The following is a 15,388-nucleotide window of genomic DNA, read 5'->3' as shown; positions in this document are numbered from 1 at the left end:
CTATAGAGCAGAGGCAAGTGGAAAATCAGCAGGAGCAACTTAGAGCTTCCTGCCAGCTCCCCCATTGACTTAACTTATGGAAAGCCAGTAAGGAATGTCAGAATTTATGATCACATGAGTGCAAGGATGCTACATTAACGCACTGGTTGCAAGTCCCCCCACCGCTTCCCCTATTTAGCACTTTCAGCACTTTGAATAGCTGCTGAACAAGTGGTTGCAACCTGTGAATTACCTGTATTTTTTTAAATAAGCAAATTTAAATTCTCTTTAGCTAAATTTAAAATGTAGGCAAATGTTATATGGGACATGTCAAAAGGGTTAGAATTGAAATGGAATAGAAATTAAATTAGAATATTTTTGTATAGCGAGAGAACCTGTAAATCTGTATTGACCTTCTGTTAACCACCAGGTGATTATGCAAGCAATTTTGATCCAGTTGGTATTACCAAGTTACTGCAGTCCGTAGGAGATCAGTACAGTGCTGAACAATTAATTGAGAGCCAAGTACAGGTTATTGCAGAGGAAAGCAGAAAAAAGGTAATTACCTTCCTAAGCATTATGGTCAAAATCCATCCATTTTAGTTTACCATTAACTAATAATAATTATCTATGTAGATGTAAATTATGCCAGAATACTTTTTTGTGGTCTGATAGATATAAAGCATTTTATATTGGCTGCTTTGATCTGTTCCAGTTTGATATGTTTAAGTGATGTTTTTTGCTGTCCCCAGCCTCCAGAGACTCCTAGGGAGTTGGGAAATGGGCCATTTCAGGCCTCTGGAGGGCCTCCAAGAGGGTGGGGAAGGCTGTTTTCGCCCTCCCCAGATGCACAGAGAGGATCTGGAGCCAGGTGAGAAAGAAAAACGGGCCTTCCTCATTCCCCACCCCCCAGGCCCTCCGAAGGCAGGAAACAGCCGGTTTCCCTACTTCTGGTGGGCCCAGAAGGCCTGAAAATCAGTTGGCCGGTGCGCGCATGCGCAGCAGAGCTACGCTGGCATGCCCACTGATATGGTTACCCATGCCACCTGTGGCATGCGTGCCACAGGTTCGCCATCACGGACCTATACTATACCTGTGCATTTGGTTTTTCTTACCTAAATGTACAACCTTACTTTTTTCACCATTGAATTTCACTTTGTTAGCTATAAGAAAGCTATGCAGACCACTCTTTTGGTTCATTATATGTACATCCCTCTTAATTATTAAGACATTACAGTTTCACTTGCATGTTTGGTCTAGTGGTTAAGGTGCAGGAGACTAGGGTTCTAGTTCTGTGTTATAGGCATGGGGATAAGATAAAAGAAGAATTAGAAATTCATTTAAGAGAAACCAACAACTTGAATAATGAAGATGTAGAAGTGAATTGGAATAAATTAAAAAATGCAATAGAAGAGGTAACAAACTCCAAATAGAGAGAGTGGTTGATGGATGAAATTCTTCATTTTGTGGATGCAAGAAGCTCTTATAAAAATGAAAACAAAGAAAAAAACAATAAATTGCAGAAAACAATTAGAAGAAAAATTTGACTGGGAAAACAAAAGTGGCTTGCAAAGAGATGCAAAGAAATAGAAGAGAAAGAACGTATGCATGATAATTTCAACTTACACAAAAAAGTGAAAGAAGCAGCAGGCCTCTACAAAAAGAAAACCAACAACTTAGATGACAGGAGGGGGAAATTATCTTAGATGAGTATGAAAAACTAACAAGATGGAAAGAATATATTGAAGAACTTTTTGAGGACGCTAGGGATGGTATTGATGTGGGATAACTCGACCAAACATCATTATGGAGGAGGTTGAACATGCAATAAAAATAGCAAAAACAAAGAAAGCCACAGGTCCTGATGATATTCCAGTAGAAATTTTAAAATTGCTAGAAGACAGTGGGAAGAAATTTTTACTGTAGCTCTTCAATCAAATATATGAAACAGGAAAGATACTAAATGATCGGATAAAGTCAACTTTTGTGACAATCCCCCCCCAAAAAATAAATGCAAAGACTGAATACAGAACAATAAGCTTAATAAGTCATTCCTTGAAAATATTCCTGACAATAATTCACACAAGAATATAAAAAAAATTGAGGAGCGTCTAAGTAACACACAATTTGGTTTCAGAAACAATCTTGGTACACGAGATGCCCTGTTCAGCATTCAAGTTCTTGCACAGGGTGTAGAGATGTCAGTCACAGTGTTACATATGCTTCATTGATTTTGAAAAAGCATTTGATGAAATATGACACAGCAAACTATTACAAATTGTGAAACAAGTGGGAGTAGATGACAAAGACATCAGAATCATAAAGAATCTATTGGCATCAGGTAGCAAATGTGAGGCTAGGCTGAAAATACTGAAATGATGCAGAAATGCGAAGAGGGGTGAGACAGGACTGTATTCTGTCTCCTCTGTTGTTTAATATCTATTCTGAATCAGTTTTCAATGAAGTACTAGAAAACATCAATGTTGGCCTCAAAGCAAATGGTGTTCGGATCAACAATTTAAGATATGCTGATGTCACAGTTCTGCTTGCTAGTAAGCATGAAGCCCTTCAGTTCCTCCGCAGCAGAGTCACAGAAATATCTGAAAAATATGGCTTGAAGCTTAATACCTCAAAAACCAAGATCATGGTCATCAGCAAACAACCCATTAATTTACCACCGATAACTTCGGAAGGAATACCCCTAGAAAAAGTTGAAAGGATCACGTACCTCGGTTCTAATTTACATGAAATCTGGAACATGACCACTGAAGTAAAAATAAGGATAGAGAAAGCTTGAACAGCATTTTTCAAAATGAAAAGTCTTCTTCAGTCACAACTTAAACTAAGATTGAAAATCAGGCTTGTCAGATGCTACATCTTTTCTATCCTGCTCTATGGAGTTGAAAATTGGTCTCTGACAGAAAGCCACTTGAAGAGACTAGAAGCATTTGAAATGTAGATTTACAGGCAGCTGTTATGTATAAATTGGGTTGACAAAATCAGAAATGAGGAGGTAATAAACCACCTGAGAAAGCCAAGGGAAATCATCAAAACCATAAAAAAGCAAAAATTAGAATATTTTGGACATGTGATGCGACACCCAGAAAAATACGGCATACTTCACTTAATCCTCCAAGGAAAGATGGAAGGAAAACGATGTCCAGGCAGAAGAACATCATGGCTTCAAAATCTAAAGGACTGGTTTGGACAAAATTCAATAGCACTTTTTTGTGTGGCTGTTGATAAAAATAGGATTGTCAACATGATCGCCAACATCCAGTGATGGATATGGCAGGAGGAGGAGGAGGAGAAAAAGAAAAAGAAAAAGTTGTTGTTATAGGTATGGAAGACAGCTGGGTGACCTTGAGCCAGTCATTCTCAGCCCAACTCACCTCACAGGGTTGTTATCGTAGGGAAAAGAGGAGGAGAAAGGAGTATTAGGTATCAACCACCTTGAGTTATGTCTAAAAGTAAAAAGATGAGATATAAACAAACAAATAAATATTGGGTGTAGTATCTTTTCCATATCTTTCTTATAGCCTATTATTTTCAAATCTCCTTTCAAATCAGTCTCAGCCTTGCCTGATAAAACTTGTTCCTCTTCCATAATATCTTTTAAGCATAGCCTTTCTATAATGGCAGAGATTTTTAAAATTAACTTCTGGTCCAATGTTCACAAATATTCTTCAATCCGTCAATGTTCCATTCAATATTCCATTCAATGTTCAATGTTAAAATATTTTGTTCCATTCTGTATTAGTAAGTCAAATTTAACTGTTCTCCTTTTATTATAATCTTTAGTTCCTTCTACTTCTCTCTAGTGTCCAATTTTCAAAGCACTATCCTATTCTACACTATCATTTCTTAAACAATTCAAAATTCTTTCTTTCCCATGGGATTTAATCTTAATTTCAAAATTTTACTTCAAATCCATCTGAACCAGTGGTGAAATCCATTTTTTTTTTACTACTGGTTCTGTGGATGTGGCTTGGTGGGCATGGTGTGGCTTGGTGGGTGTGGCAGGGGAAGGATACTGCAAAATCTCCAGAGGTGGTATTTGCCGGTTCTCTGAACTACTCAAAATTTCTGCTACCGGTTCTCCAGAACCTGTCAGAGCCTGCAGGATTTCACCCCTGATCTGAACCCTTGACCACTTGTAACTTTCTAAAATCATTGTTCTAGTGACCATTTTTCCCTTTCATTAAAAAAAAAAAAGAATTTTTAACGTATAAGGATCAACTTATACATAAGTATCAATTTCTTTCACTAAGGATTGAGGGAACCTTACTCATTGTTCTAAAGCTCATCATTGTGAAGATTTCTAATAGCTAAAAAGCAGTTAAGAAGCAATTTCCAAAAGTGATTAAGAAATGAGGTTCAGTGACCCTTATGTCCATATCCAGGGGTGTTAAAGTCACCATATCACATTGCCATCACATGAAGTTTTGTAACGTTTTCTTTTTCCCCTCACGGAACAGGGGTGGGCATGGACTGCGTGTGACACATCTGGCTCATGGGTTGCCAGTTTGACATTCCTGAATAGACTATATTGCAACTGGATTGAATCTGATTCGCAGCCAAGTTAATCACAAAAACCTCAGCTCCTGCAGTCTACTAACAAGAACCAGCTGTCCAGAATACATGTGAGAGATCTCATGATCTTTTCTTTTTCCAGAGAGATTTCATTAGCCAGAATTCACCATCTGACCACCAATCTCCATTGCAATGTTGTCCCTACTTTTCTAGGAATGTAAATCTTCACTGGAAGTTTTATTTTATGCTGGTTTCTCATCTATTCTGTGTTACATTTTCAAGAGCTGTATGGTGATTAGAACTATGTGGGAACCTATTTAGATCAACAGATTAATATAGCAAACAATAGTTAATTATAGGATTCAAGGCACCGCAGTTGTCACTTATATCCCTGTTCTTTCATCTTATTTTATTTCTTTCAATTCTTATTTCACTGTCTATTTTTCATTCCTTTGCTATTTTCGGCATTAATAAAAAGGATGCTGTAGTATCTTCTGATTTCTTTATTCATAATCCTTGTACTTTCATTTTTATTATCTAATGATTAGCTTTAGCCAGGAGTACTATAAAAGCCAGAGCAAGATGTCAATGACTCAAGCCCAAAACCAGGAGGGCACTCTTCCATTGACAGTGGTAAAGAAAAACATGGTCAAGACTCAGTCTGGAAATCCAAACAGAGAATTTTGTATCAGAAATCAAAGTTCAGAGGGTACAATACAACAAGGCTAGATCAATCCTAAGAAAGCCTGAGAAAGAGAATAAGGTTTTGGAATGATGTAAAAAAAAAAAAAAAGCTATTATGGATGTTGTTGTAATGATTGACTGTTATTAGGCAGGGCTGATTCCAAAAGCAGAGATAGTAGAGGTCTTAAAGTCTTATCGGTTAATAGATAAAAGATGAGATCTTACGCAGCAGCAGTTGATTAAAAGATCAGAAATAACATGCATTTTAACTTAAAACAAGTAAAACAATTTTATACTTTTTTCATTTACTTTGCGCAGTATCTTGTCATTGTCTCTAAACAATTAAAAAAACAAAGAAAAACATTTTCATATTTTATTTCATATCTATAAACAGAGCTTTTACCACTTCATGAGCCTTCAGAGACAACATATTAAACATTTTAATTTTTAATACATTGAAATGTCATCCCACAAATTAATTTATCATCTTTTCTACATCTTCTCTTAATTTTAATACCATACCTTACTACTTGGACAATTTTCTTACTTTGGATTTATAAAAGAAATGTGTTATGAAGAAAATCCTATAAATCAGCAGGTATTTCTTTGTTTCAAAATCTTTTCAGTTGACCCCTTTAATCAATTTAAAAGCTTTCCAAAATCAACATTGTAATTATTCTTCTTTTTTAAATTTCAAATTATTTTTTTTAATTTCCAAATTATAATTATAATTAACTATTGTTATAGAGAACATCTGTTAGAAGCACTCTGCACCATCCCAAAACTTCTCCTTCATCTAAAGAGGCATTTGGGAAGCCAATCCATTGATTGGTTGCATTTTCCACTATGGCTACTGGTTTCACTAAAAGTGAAGTTGTCTTTAATCTGCCATTGCTTCCCCAGAAATGTCTCTCAGAAGGCAATGCTGAGAAGGCGTTGAAGACCTGTTTATATCCCTGGGCCTGGGGTCCTAAGAGTGCAAAGGGCTCTATTTCCTGATTATGTTAACATCTATGGATTATAATATTTCTCAACTGTGATAAGCACAATATATTCACTCAGTTAGGCAGGCAATAAATTTAAAGAAAAAATAATATATATCTAGAAGTTCAAGCAGATAACTGTGCTGAGCCAAGCTTAGCTGATCCTTAAAGGCAATGCACGAGAACTCCCCGTTAGAAGTTGGTTGGGGTAGTACCAGAAACAACTGGGTTGCCCTTAGGATACAAATTGGGGGGCCGAGGGGCGGCAGGAACAGATAAGTTTCACATTGTTGTCAATAAAGCCTATATACTGGGTAGATGGATCCATAAAGTTGAAAAAAATAGATATTTGCTTAATGAGAGATATTATTGCTGTGACAACTACGTGAAAATTCCTTGGTGTCCAAAGGTTATACATACAGTGTAAATATCAAATTCTACTTCCTTTTACTCAGATGAATATCTTGAATGGTAGAAGAGAAAACATCAATGGACTTGATAGTCTGAATGCTTCTGGTAATTAATGTTTTGTAATTATCATAGATGACAATATCTTAAAACAGTGATGGTGGGGCTACAAATATATCACAGAAAACATAAATAATTTTACTTTGTAAATTATGTTTCTCATTCTGATCTGTAAATGAAGGAAGTTGCTGGAGGCTTTTTATGGTCAATCTCTTCTACACAACAGAAGAAGCAATTCTTAGAAAAGTAAGTTTATAATACATACCTGAAGATGAACAACTCAATGACGTTTGAAGAACAAACAGAACAAATTGTGGAAGCCTTGTTTACTACTCTTTGCTTAAGGGAGCCATGGGGACAAGTAACTGATCGATGCCTGAAGCTCCACTCTGGAAATGAAGTCCGAGCACAAGGTATAAGGGTTTCTTTCTAAAGTAAATTGTGATGGGGGAGGGGGAAAGGGTGGCTTTGTATTTCCCAAATTTTGAAGTCAGGACCAGCTGCTGGATCTTCTTGCTTGGAGTTAAAAAAAAAAAAAAGGTTTGCTATCGGTACTGGGTTTTGTTAGAGTAAGTCAGCCAAGTTTTCAAAATCCTAAAAAGATAATATATATGAAACATATATAGATAGATAAATATTATATATATATCTAAATAAATATAAATCTATATATTATATATAATATAATTACATATGTGTGTGTATGTATATGTGTGTGTGTGTGTGTATATATATAAGTGTATATATGTATGTATATGTATATGTATGTGTATGTGTATTTTTAAATGTATGTGTATATATGTGTATATATATATATAAAGAGCCCTGATGGCACAGTGATTAAATGGTAGAGCCACAGAGTTCATTCTGAACTCTATTTTGTATTTTATTTCTATCGATAAAACATAATAAATGTGTACATGAAGAAGATTGTCTCAGCTTTCCATCCTTTCAAGGTCAATAAAGTGAGGACTCAGTTTGTTCGGGGCAATATGGTGACATTGTAAACTGCCCAGACAGTGCTGTAAAGCAATATGGAGTGGTATATCAGTCTAAAGCAGCCTTGAGTCTTCGGAGAAAGGCAGCATACAAGTTGAACAAATAAATAAATGCTATTACTATTGCTAATTACTCTTCTGTGTAATAGCTGCAAAAAGGAACACACATAGGTAATAGGGCAATGGTGGCCATTTAGCCCATGGTCTTTGCAGATATCATGGTTAGTGTGGTAAGACATGAAAGTGAGCAGAAGCAGCCCCCAAAACAAATAGTAAGATATTGCCCCCAAAGTTGAAACTGAAACCAAATAGGTCAGTTTATTCTATGCAATCACCTGTGAAATCATTGTGTGAGGGATACCAAATTCTGTCTCAGACTGTCTCAATTGTGATGCAGATAAATTAGTCTGTGTATGCTGTGGGACATTTTGAGGTTTATGATCATTACATACTAAGATGTTACCTGTGTAATGTATCTATAACTGTGTTAATATCTGTTAACTTTCTTCCACTGCTTTTATTTTCCCAATTATGTAAGCTAGGTTAGTGGAGTGAGCTTTCTACTTCTTCCTTTCTCTAGATATTTCCTTTTTCATTTTGTTCTCCGAGCTAGAAAACTTTGTTTTCTCTTCATAGACGTACAATTCATAGAACAGGAGCCCCAGAGATGGAGGCTAGCAAGTGAGAACTATGAGTTGGTGAGGGAGTCTCACGGACAGGCACTATGAAGCATTGGAAAATGTGTGGGTACCATAGGGGGACTGGGAAGTTGCCAAAGGCAGGCACTATAGAGCAGCAGTCTCCAACCTTGGCAACTTTAAGCCTGGAGGACCTCAACTCCTAGAATTCTGGGAGTTGAAGTCCACCAGGCTTAAAGTTCCAAAGTTGAAGATCCCTGCTATAGGGCAGAGGCAAGTGGAAAACCAGCAGGAGCAACTTACAGCTTCCTGCCAGCTCCCCATTGACCTCACTTATGGGAAGCAGTAAGGAATGTCAGAATTTATGATCCCATGACTGAAAGGATGCTGCATTAACTGCAACTTCACAGACCAGTTGCAAGCCCCTCCCCCCCTGATCAGCACTTTTATAACTTCGAATAGCTGCTGAACAAGTGGTTGTAACCTGAGAATTACCTGTATTTTTTTAAATAAGCAAATTTAAATTCTCTTTAGCTAAATTTATATGGGACATGTCCATATGGGAAATTTATAGTCAAATGTCATATGGGACATGTCAAAAGGGTTAGAATTGAAATCAAAGAGAAATTGAATTAGAATATTTTTGTATAGGGAGAGAACCTGTAAATCTGTATTGCCTTTCTGTTAACCAGCAGGTGATTCAGCAAGCAATTTTGATCCAGTTGGTATTGCCAAGTTACTGCAGTCCATAGGAGATCAGTACAACGCAGAAATTGAGGGCCAAGTTCAGGCAGTGATTGTAGAGGAAACCAGAAAAGAGGTAATTACCTTCCTAAGCATTGTGGTCAAAATCCATCCGTTTTAGTTTACCATTAACTAATAGAAATTATCTATGTAGATGTAAATTATGCCAGAATACTTTTTTGTGGCCTCATAGATGAAAAGCATTTTATATTGGCTGCTTTGATCTGTTCCAGTTTGATATGTTTTATGCTCTATTTAAAAAGTAGCAATTGTTTTGAATGTTACAATTAAAAAGGTATGAACTACTACAAACTTAAAAAAAAAAGAATAAAAAGAAAAACCAAGTGCAGAAAAGAAGGCAAAATAAAAAAGAAAAATAGAAAACAAAGAAAAATGACATAGTAAAAAAGTAAAAGAAATGTGCGTGCGATCGTGCGTGTGTGTGCGCACATTTTTGGCACCCGAGGAAAAAAAGGTTAGCTATCACTGGTCTAGTGGTTAAGGTGCAGGAGACCGTGAGTCCAGTTCTGTGTTATAAGCATGGAAGACAGCTGGGTGACTCATTCTCTCCCAGTCCAACTCACCTCACAGAGTTGTTGTTGTAGGGAAAATAGGAGAAGAAAGGAGTATTAGTTTGAGTTATTTATAAAAGTAAACCTTGAGTTATGTCTAAAAGTAAAAAGGTGAGATATAAACAAACAAATAAATACTGGGTGTAGCATCTTTTTCATATCTTTCTTATAGCCTATCATTTTCAAATCTCCTTTCAAATCAGTCTCAGCCTTCCATAATATCATTTAAGCATAGCCTTTCTATAATGGCAGAGATTTTTAAAATTAACTCCTGGTCCATTGTTCACAAATATTCTTCAAATCATCCAATGTTAAAATATTTTGCTCTGTTCTATATTAGTAAGTCAAATTTAATTGCTTTTCTCCTTTAATTATAATCTTTAGTTCCTTCTAGTTCCCTCTAGCGTCCAATTTTCAAAGCATTATCCTACTGTTTCTTAAAGAATTCAAAATTCTTTCTTTCCTATGGGAATGAGTCATATAATTAATTTCAAAATCTTAATTCAAATCACTGGTGGGTTGCTCCTGGTAGTAAAACTGGTGGGAGGCTCCGACCACCTGCCACAATGTCATCATGGGTGATCTGCGCATGTGCAGAAGCTTCCCGTTCGTGTGCTCCCGTTGCAAACCGGTAGTAAAGATAAGTGGAACCCACCCCTGCTTCAAATCCATTTGAACCCTTAGTCCACTTGTAACTTTCCAAAATCAATGTTTTGGTGACCCTTTCCTTTCATTCAAAAAAAAAAAAAAGTCTTTCAACATCTTTCACCAAGGATTGAAAGAGCTTTACACATTGCCCTAAAACTTATCATTGTGAAGGTTCCTAATAGCTAAAAAGCAGGTAAGAAGCAATTTCCAAAAGTGATTAAGAAATGAGGTTCAGTGAGCCTTATGCCCATATTCATGGGTGTCAAACTTGCCCCGTCATGTTGCCGTCACATGACACTTCACAATGTTTTCCCCTTCGCAGAACTAGGGTGGGTGTGGCCTGCGTGTGACACATCTGGCCTGCAGTCAGCCAGTTTGACACCCCTGAATTATAGACTATATTGAAGCTGGATTGAATCAATGATTCGCAGCCACGCAACTCCCAAGTTAATCACAAAACCTCAGCTCCTGCATTCCACTAACAAGAACCAGCTGTCCAGAGTTCATGTGAGAGACCTCATGATCTTTTCTTTTTCCAGAGAGATTTCATTAGCCAGAATTCACCATCTGACCACCAATCTCCATTGCAATTCTGTTCCTGCTCCTCTAGGAATGTGAATCTTCACTGGAAGTTTTATTTTATGCTGGTTTCTCATCTATTCTGTGTTACATTTTCAAGAGCAGTATAGTGATTATGTGGAATCGATTTAGATCAGGGGTGTCAAACTCTATTTCACTAAGGGCTGCATCAGAGTTATGTTTGACATGGCCAGGCATGGCCAGGATGGGCATGGCCAGCTCATTGTCACTCATGTCAGGGACACCTGTGGTGGCTCAAGCGCTCTGCGAGTGAAAACAGGTTCCCAAACTCCGTTTTCAGCTGCAATGGTCTCCTGCAACCATCTGCCTGCAAAATTGGAGTCAGGAGGGCTGTGCACGCCCCTCCTGAGCCCCATTTTCACTGGCAGAGGCATTGTGGGCCAATCCTTCACTGTTTCCAGGGCGGACAGATCTAAGCACCCCACAGGCCAGATCCAGCTCCCGGAGCTGGAGTTTGACACCCCTAATTTAGATCAACAGATTAATATAGCAAACAATAGTTAATTATAGAATTCGAGGCACTGCAGTTTTATCCCTGTTCTTTCATCTTATTTTATTTCTTTCAGTTCTTATTTCATTGTCTATTTTTCATTCCTTTGCTATTTTAGGCACTAATAAAAAGGATGCTGTTGTATCTTCTGATTTCTTTATCCATAATCCTTGTACTTTCATTTTTATTATCTAGTGATTAGCTTTAGTCAGGAGTACTATAAAAACCAAAGCAAGACGTCAATGACTCAAGCCCAAAACCAGGAGGGCACTCTTCCATTGACAGTGGTAAAGAAAAACATGGTCAAGATTCAGTCCGGAAATCCAAACAGAGAATTTTGTATCAGAAATCAAGGTTCAGAGGGTACAATACAACAAGGCTAGATCAATCCTAAGAAAGCCTGAGAAAGAGAATAAGGTTTTGGAATGATGTAAAAAAAAAAAAAAAAAAGCTATTATGGATGTTGTTTTACTATGATTGACTGTTATTAGGCAGGGCTGATTCCAAAAGCAGAGATAGTAGAGGTCATCCCCTCTTAAGAGAAACTTGACCCAAGGTAAACTTCTTAAAACAAACTGGCAGTTCCATACCTCTCACTTTCAGTGTAATGATGTTGACTGTTTTTGAGACAGTGTCTTTGTGTTAGGCTTTCAGTCTAAAATTAATGAGTGGAAGATGATTCCATCAAGATCTCATGTCAAGCTTTGACATCCTTATTTCATATTTGCTTGTCTCTTCATCAGCTCTTGATCTTCATTTTTTTTCTAAGAAGGGATTGGTTAGTTCGTGAAAGATAGACTATTCTAAGCTTTGATTGAAATACCTTAAGCATTATGTTTGTCAAACAATTTTGTTGAACGAGTAGAACAAAATAGATCTTTGATCCTATTGATAAATGTTTGATGTAAATTTTAAAGTGAATCAAAGCTGTTCCCACCATAAATGCCTGTTGTTGTTTTTTTTTGTTTGTTTTGTTTTTTGAAATATTCACTCTATGTTTACAGATAAAGAAATTCAGAGAAGCAGTAGAATCTCTCAGCAGGAATTGGAGCAGTCAAACTCCTGGGCTAGAGCCTGAAAGAGCTTTTCTAATTGTTGCTGTGAAGTTGTTTGTGAAATTTATAAATAAAACTGATGGAGATAACGGTCTGATAAACATACTCACAGAAACAATCAATGGAAATCCTGAAGTGAGAGGCTATATTGAAAGGCAAGGTGGTTGGGTAAGTTAAATTAATGTTTAACTGTGACTTAGGATTTGGGTAATTGCATTTAAGGCCAACCTTCAAAAGCTCAGAAAACAGAAAAAATAACTAGCAGAAGAACATGAATTACTACTCCATTAATTCCAGTGAACAAAAATATTAAACAGTCAACAGTTATTCATTGGAAATTCTGACTGTTGCAGTCCCAACCAATCTGAAAGCACCACATGGAAAAATTTCAGTGTCCTATTTTAAAAATTTATTCCTCAGTTTTAACTGAAATATTTCTAAATGTAAAATAATCTGCACTAATACAAAATGATCGACTCCTTTCTTATATCCTGATTCATGAATGTCACTAATCTGCAGTTCCCAAGCAATAAGCAGAAGGAGCCGATTGCTGAAGACAGGCAAAGGACAAGGCAAGCTCCTTCCATATTTAATGGATGGGACCATATCCTTATCTTGTGCAATGATATTCCCTCTGAGTATAAGATATGGGGGCAAATACAGTGGCATCTACTGATGTTATTTTCAGGTCTTAAATCAAAATCCCAATGTGTTTCATAACAATGGATTCAGGATCTTTACTATATACTTTAGAGAAAGGTCATTTATTGCTCCTTCCACCCTCATCTGATTAGCAATATTTTTCTTTCTTTCCTTTTTTTTAGAGTCATCTTGATAGAAGTTTAAACAGCCCATAGTTTCTTGATTCCAATATGAAAAACCCATCTGCTATTTTGGAGGAAATAGAGCTTCGAAGCAAATAGAGAATTACTTCAAAACTGGGAATGGAACTGCAAATGAATTGAAAAGGCTGTATACCATTCTGTAAAGAAACAAAATAAATGTAATTAATTAAAAAAAAATAGTTTGGTTGTCATTGCAATTAAATTGTTAGTCAAAAAGAATTTCATAGATAATGAAATAATTCTTTTGATAATGAGATAATTCCTGCAGCCACAATTCCACACAATACATTGCACCAATTTATAGTCTCCTGCTTTAGTAGTTTAGTTTAGTTTAATTTATTATATTTGTATACCTCCCTTCTCCTGAGGGACTCAGGGTGGTGAACAGCCATGGTAAAAACAATGTACAACAAAAATTAAAAGCTTATTAAAATAATTCAATCATTCGGCCAAATTTAAAACATTCAACTAAGATCATTTTAAAACCCCTATCAAAAACCAATTTAAAAAACCTTTATCCTGTCAGTCCAGCTTGCTGGAATAATAGGGTCTTCAGAGCGCGATGGAAGGCATGGAGGTCGGGAATCCTTCGTATGTCCAGGGGCAGTTCATTCCATAGGGCCGGGGCCCCCACAGATCTGCACGGCCTCCAGGCAGCGGGACATCACGTCAAGGGCATCATTGGGGTGGCCTGGGGTAGAAATGTACAACTGCGTGTCATCGGCATACAGTTGACACTTCACCCCAAAGGCATGGATGATCTCACCCAGTGGCTTCACATAAATGTTAAACAGAAGAGGCGAGAGGACCGACCCTTGTGGCACCCCATAAGTGAGGAACCTCGAGGTCGACCTCTGCCCCCTGTCAACACAAACTGCATACAGTCAGAGAGGAAGGAGGAGAACCACCGTAGCACGGTGCCCCCCACTCCCACCCCCTCTAGCCGATGCAGCATGATACCATGATTGATGGTATCAAAAGCCACTGAGAGATCTAGGAGGACTAGGACAGAGGAGCAACCCCTGTCCCGGGCCCTCCAGAGATCATCAACCAATGTGATCAATGCCGTTTCCATGCTATAATCCGCCCTGAAGCCCGACTGGCACGGATCTAGATAGACAGCTTCATCCAGGAATCGAGGAAGTTGTCGCGCCACCACACTCTCAACAACCTTCGCCGCGAAGCCGAAGTTGGAGACAGGATGATAGTTAGCTAATATAGCCAGGTCCAGGGAAGGCTTCTTGAGGAGGGGCCTCACCACCGCCTCTTTCAGGGCAGATGGGAAGACCCCCTCACTCAATGAAGCGTTGGTAATCTCCTGAAACCAGCCTCGGGTAACCTCCCGGGAGGTCAACACCAACCAGGAGGGACACGGGTCCAAAATCCTGTCCATGTCCTCAGGAGTCACATAGTCAAACTCTTCCCAGGTGACACTCTTAAGACTCACCTCCGTCATCCCATCCAAGGCTATCCAATCGTAGTCCAGGCTGGTCCGAATCTGAGAGATTTTATCATGCAGGAATTGTAGATCACCAATTCCTTGGTCCTAGTTATTAATATATTCCTGTTTCATACAAAGGAAATGTCTATATCTGGGAAGACGAGTATTACTGGCATCTCATTTTTCTGGGTTGTTAGTTGGTGTCAGTTTTCTATATGTAAACTTTTGCAGGATAAAATATCTCAGGAAAAATATTGTAAAGTATGTTAGAAAGCTGTAACTAACCATATTGGCATATGAAGAAGATAGTTATGAACACCTAAGAATAAGAAAGATAGAAGAAATATGGATTATTAAAGTTCAAGATTGTGTAATATATGCTTTATCTGGAAACATACCTCATTTGAACCAAATGACAATGGTTTTCCCTCAATTTATTACTCTGATATATCCCATATTGCTCATGTGCAATATCTACATAATTATAAGGTATAATTGAATTGGAAATTTAAATTACCTAGCAGTAACTGGTATGAAGGATTCTGCCTTGTTGACAGTCCTTTCTTTTTTAATAGATATGGCAAGACTGGCTGTTCCATTCTTGCTTGAAAATATTTGTTTTTGAGTAAATTGCACTTTCATATGTCAACCTCACATCCTTCAAATGTGCTGAACTACACTTCCCATCACTCCAAGCTAGCAGAGCTTCA

At 37.5% G+C, this 15,388-nt stretch overlaps 1 protein-coding gene across 1 annotated transcript; it reads left to right on the top strand.

Annotated features, from left to right (window-relative positions):
• Positions 1 to 6,918: 6,918 nt before the first annotated feature.
• Positions 6,919 to 13,249, top strand: LOC139314269 (bcl-2-like protein 15). The gene is made up of 4 exons (XM_070939849.1): positions 6,919 to 7,060; positions 8,976 to 9,103; positions 12,342 to 12,560; positions 13,217 to 13,249. Exons 1-4 carry the CDS (start codon positions 6,919 to 6,921, stop codon positions 13,247 to 13,249), a joined length of 522 nt encoding a protein of 173 aa, XP_070795950.1.
• The last annotated feature ends 2,139 nt before the right edge of the window (positions 13,250 to 15,388 follow it).

This window comes from Pituophis catenifer, unplaced genomic scaffold (assembly GCF_029215685.1).
Source record: "Pituophis catenifer annectens isolate HBS135680 unplaced genomic scaffold, rPitCat1.0.hap2 SCAF_3, whole genome shotgun sequence".
Taxonomy (NCBI): domain Eukaryota; kingdom Metazoa; phylum Chordata; class Lepidosauria; order Squamata; family Colubridae; genus Pituophis; species Pituophis catenifer.
This window is presented reverse-complemented; position numbering and strand designations above follow the sequence as displayed.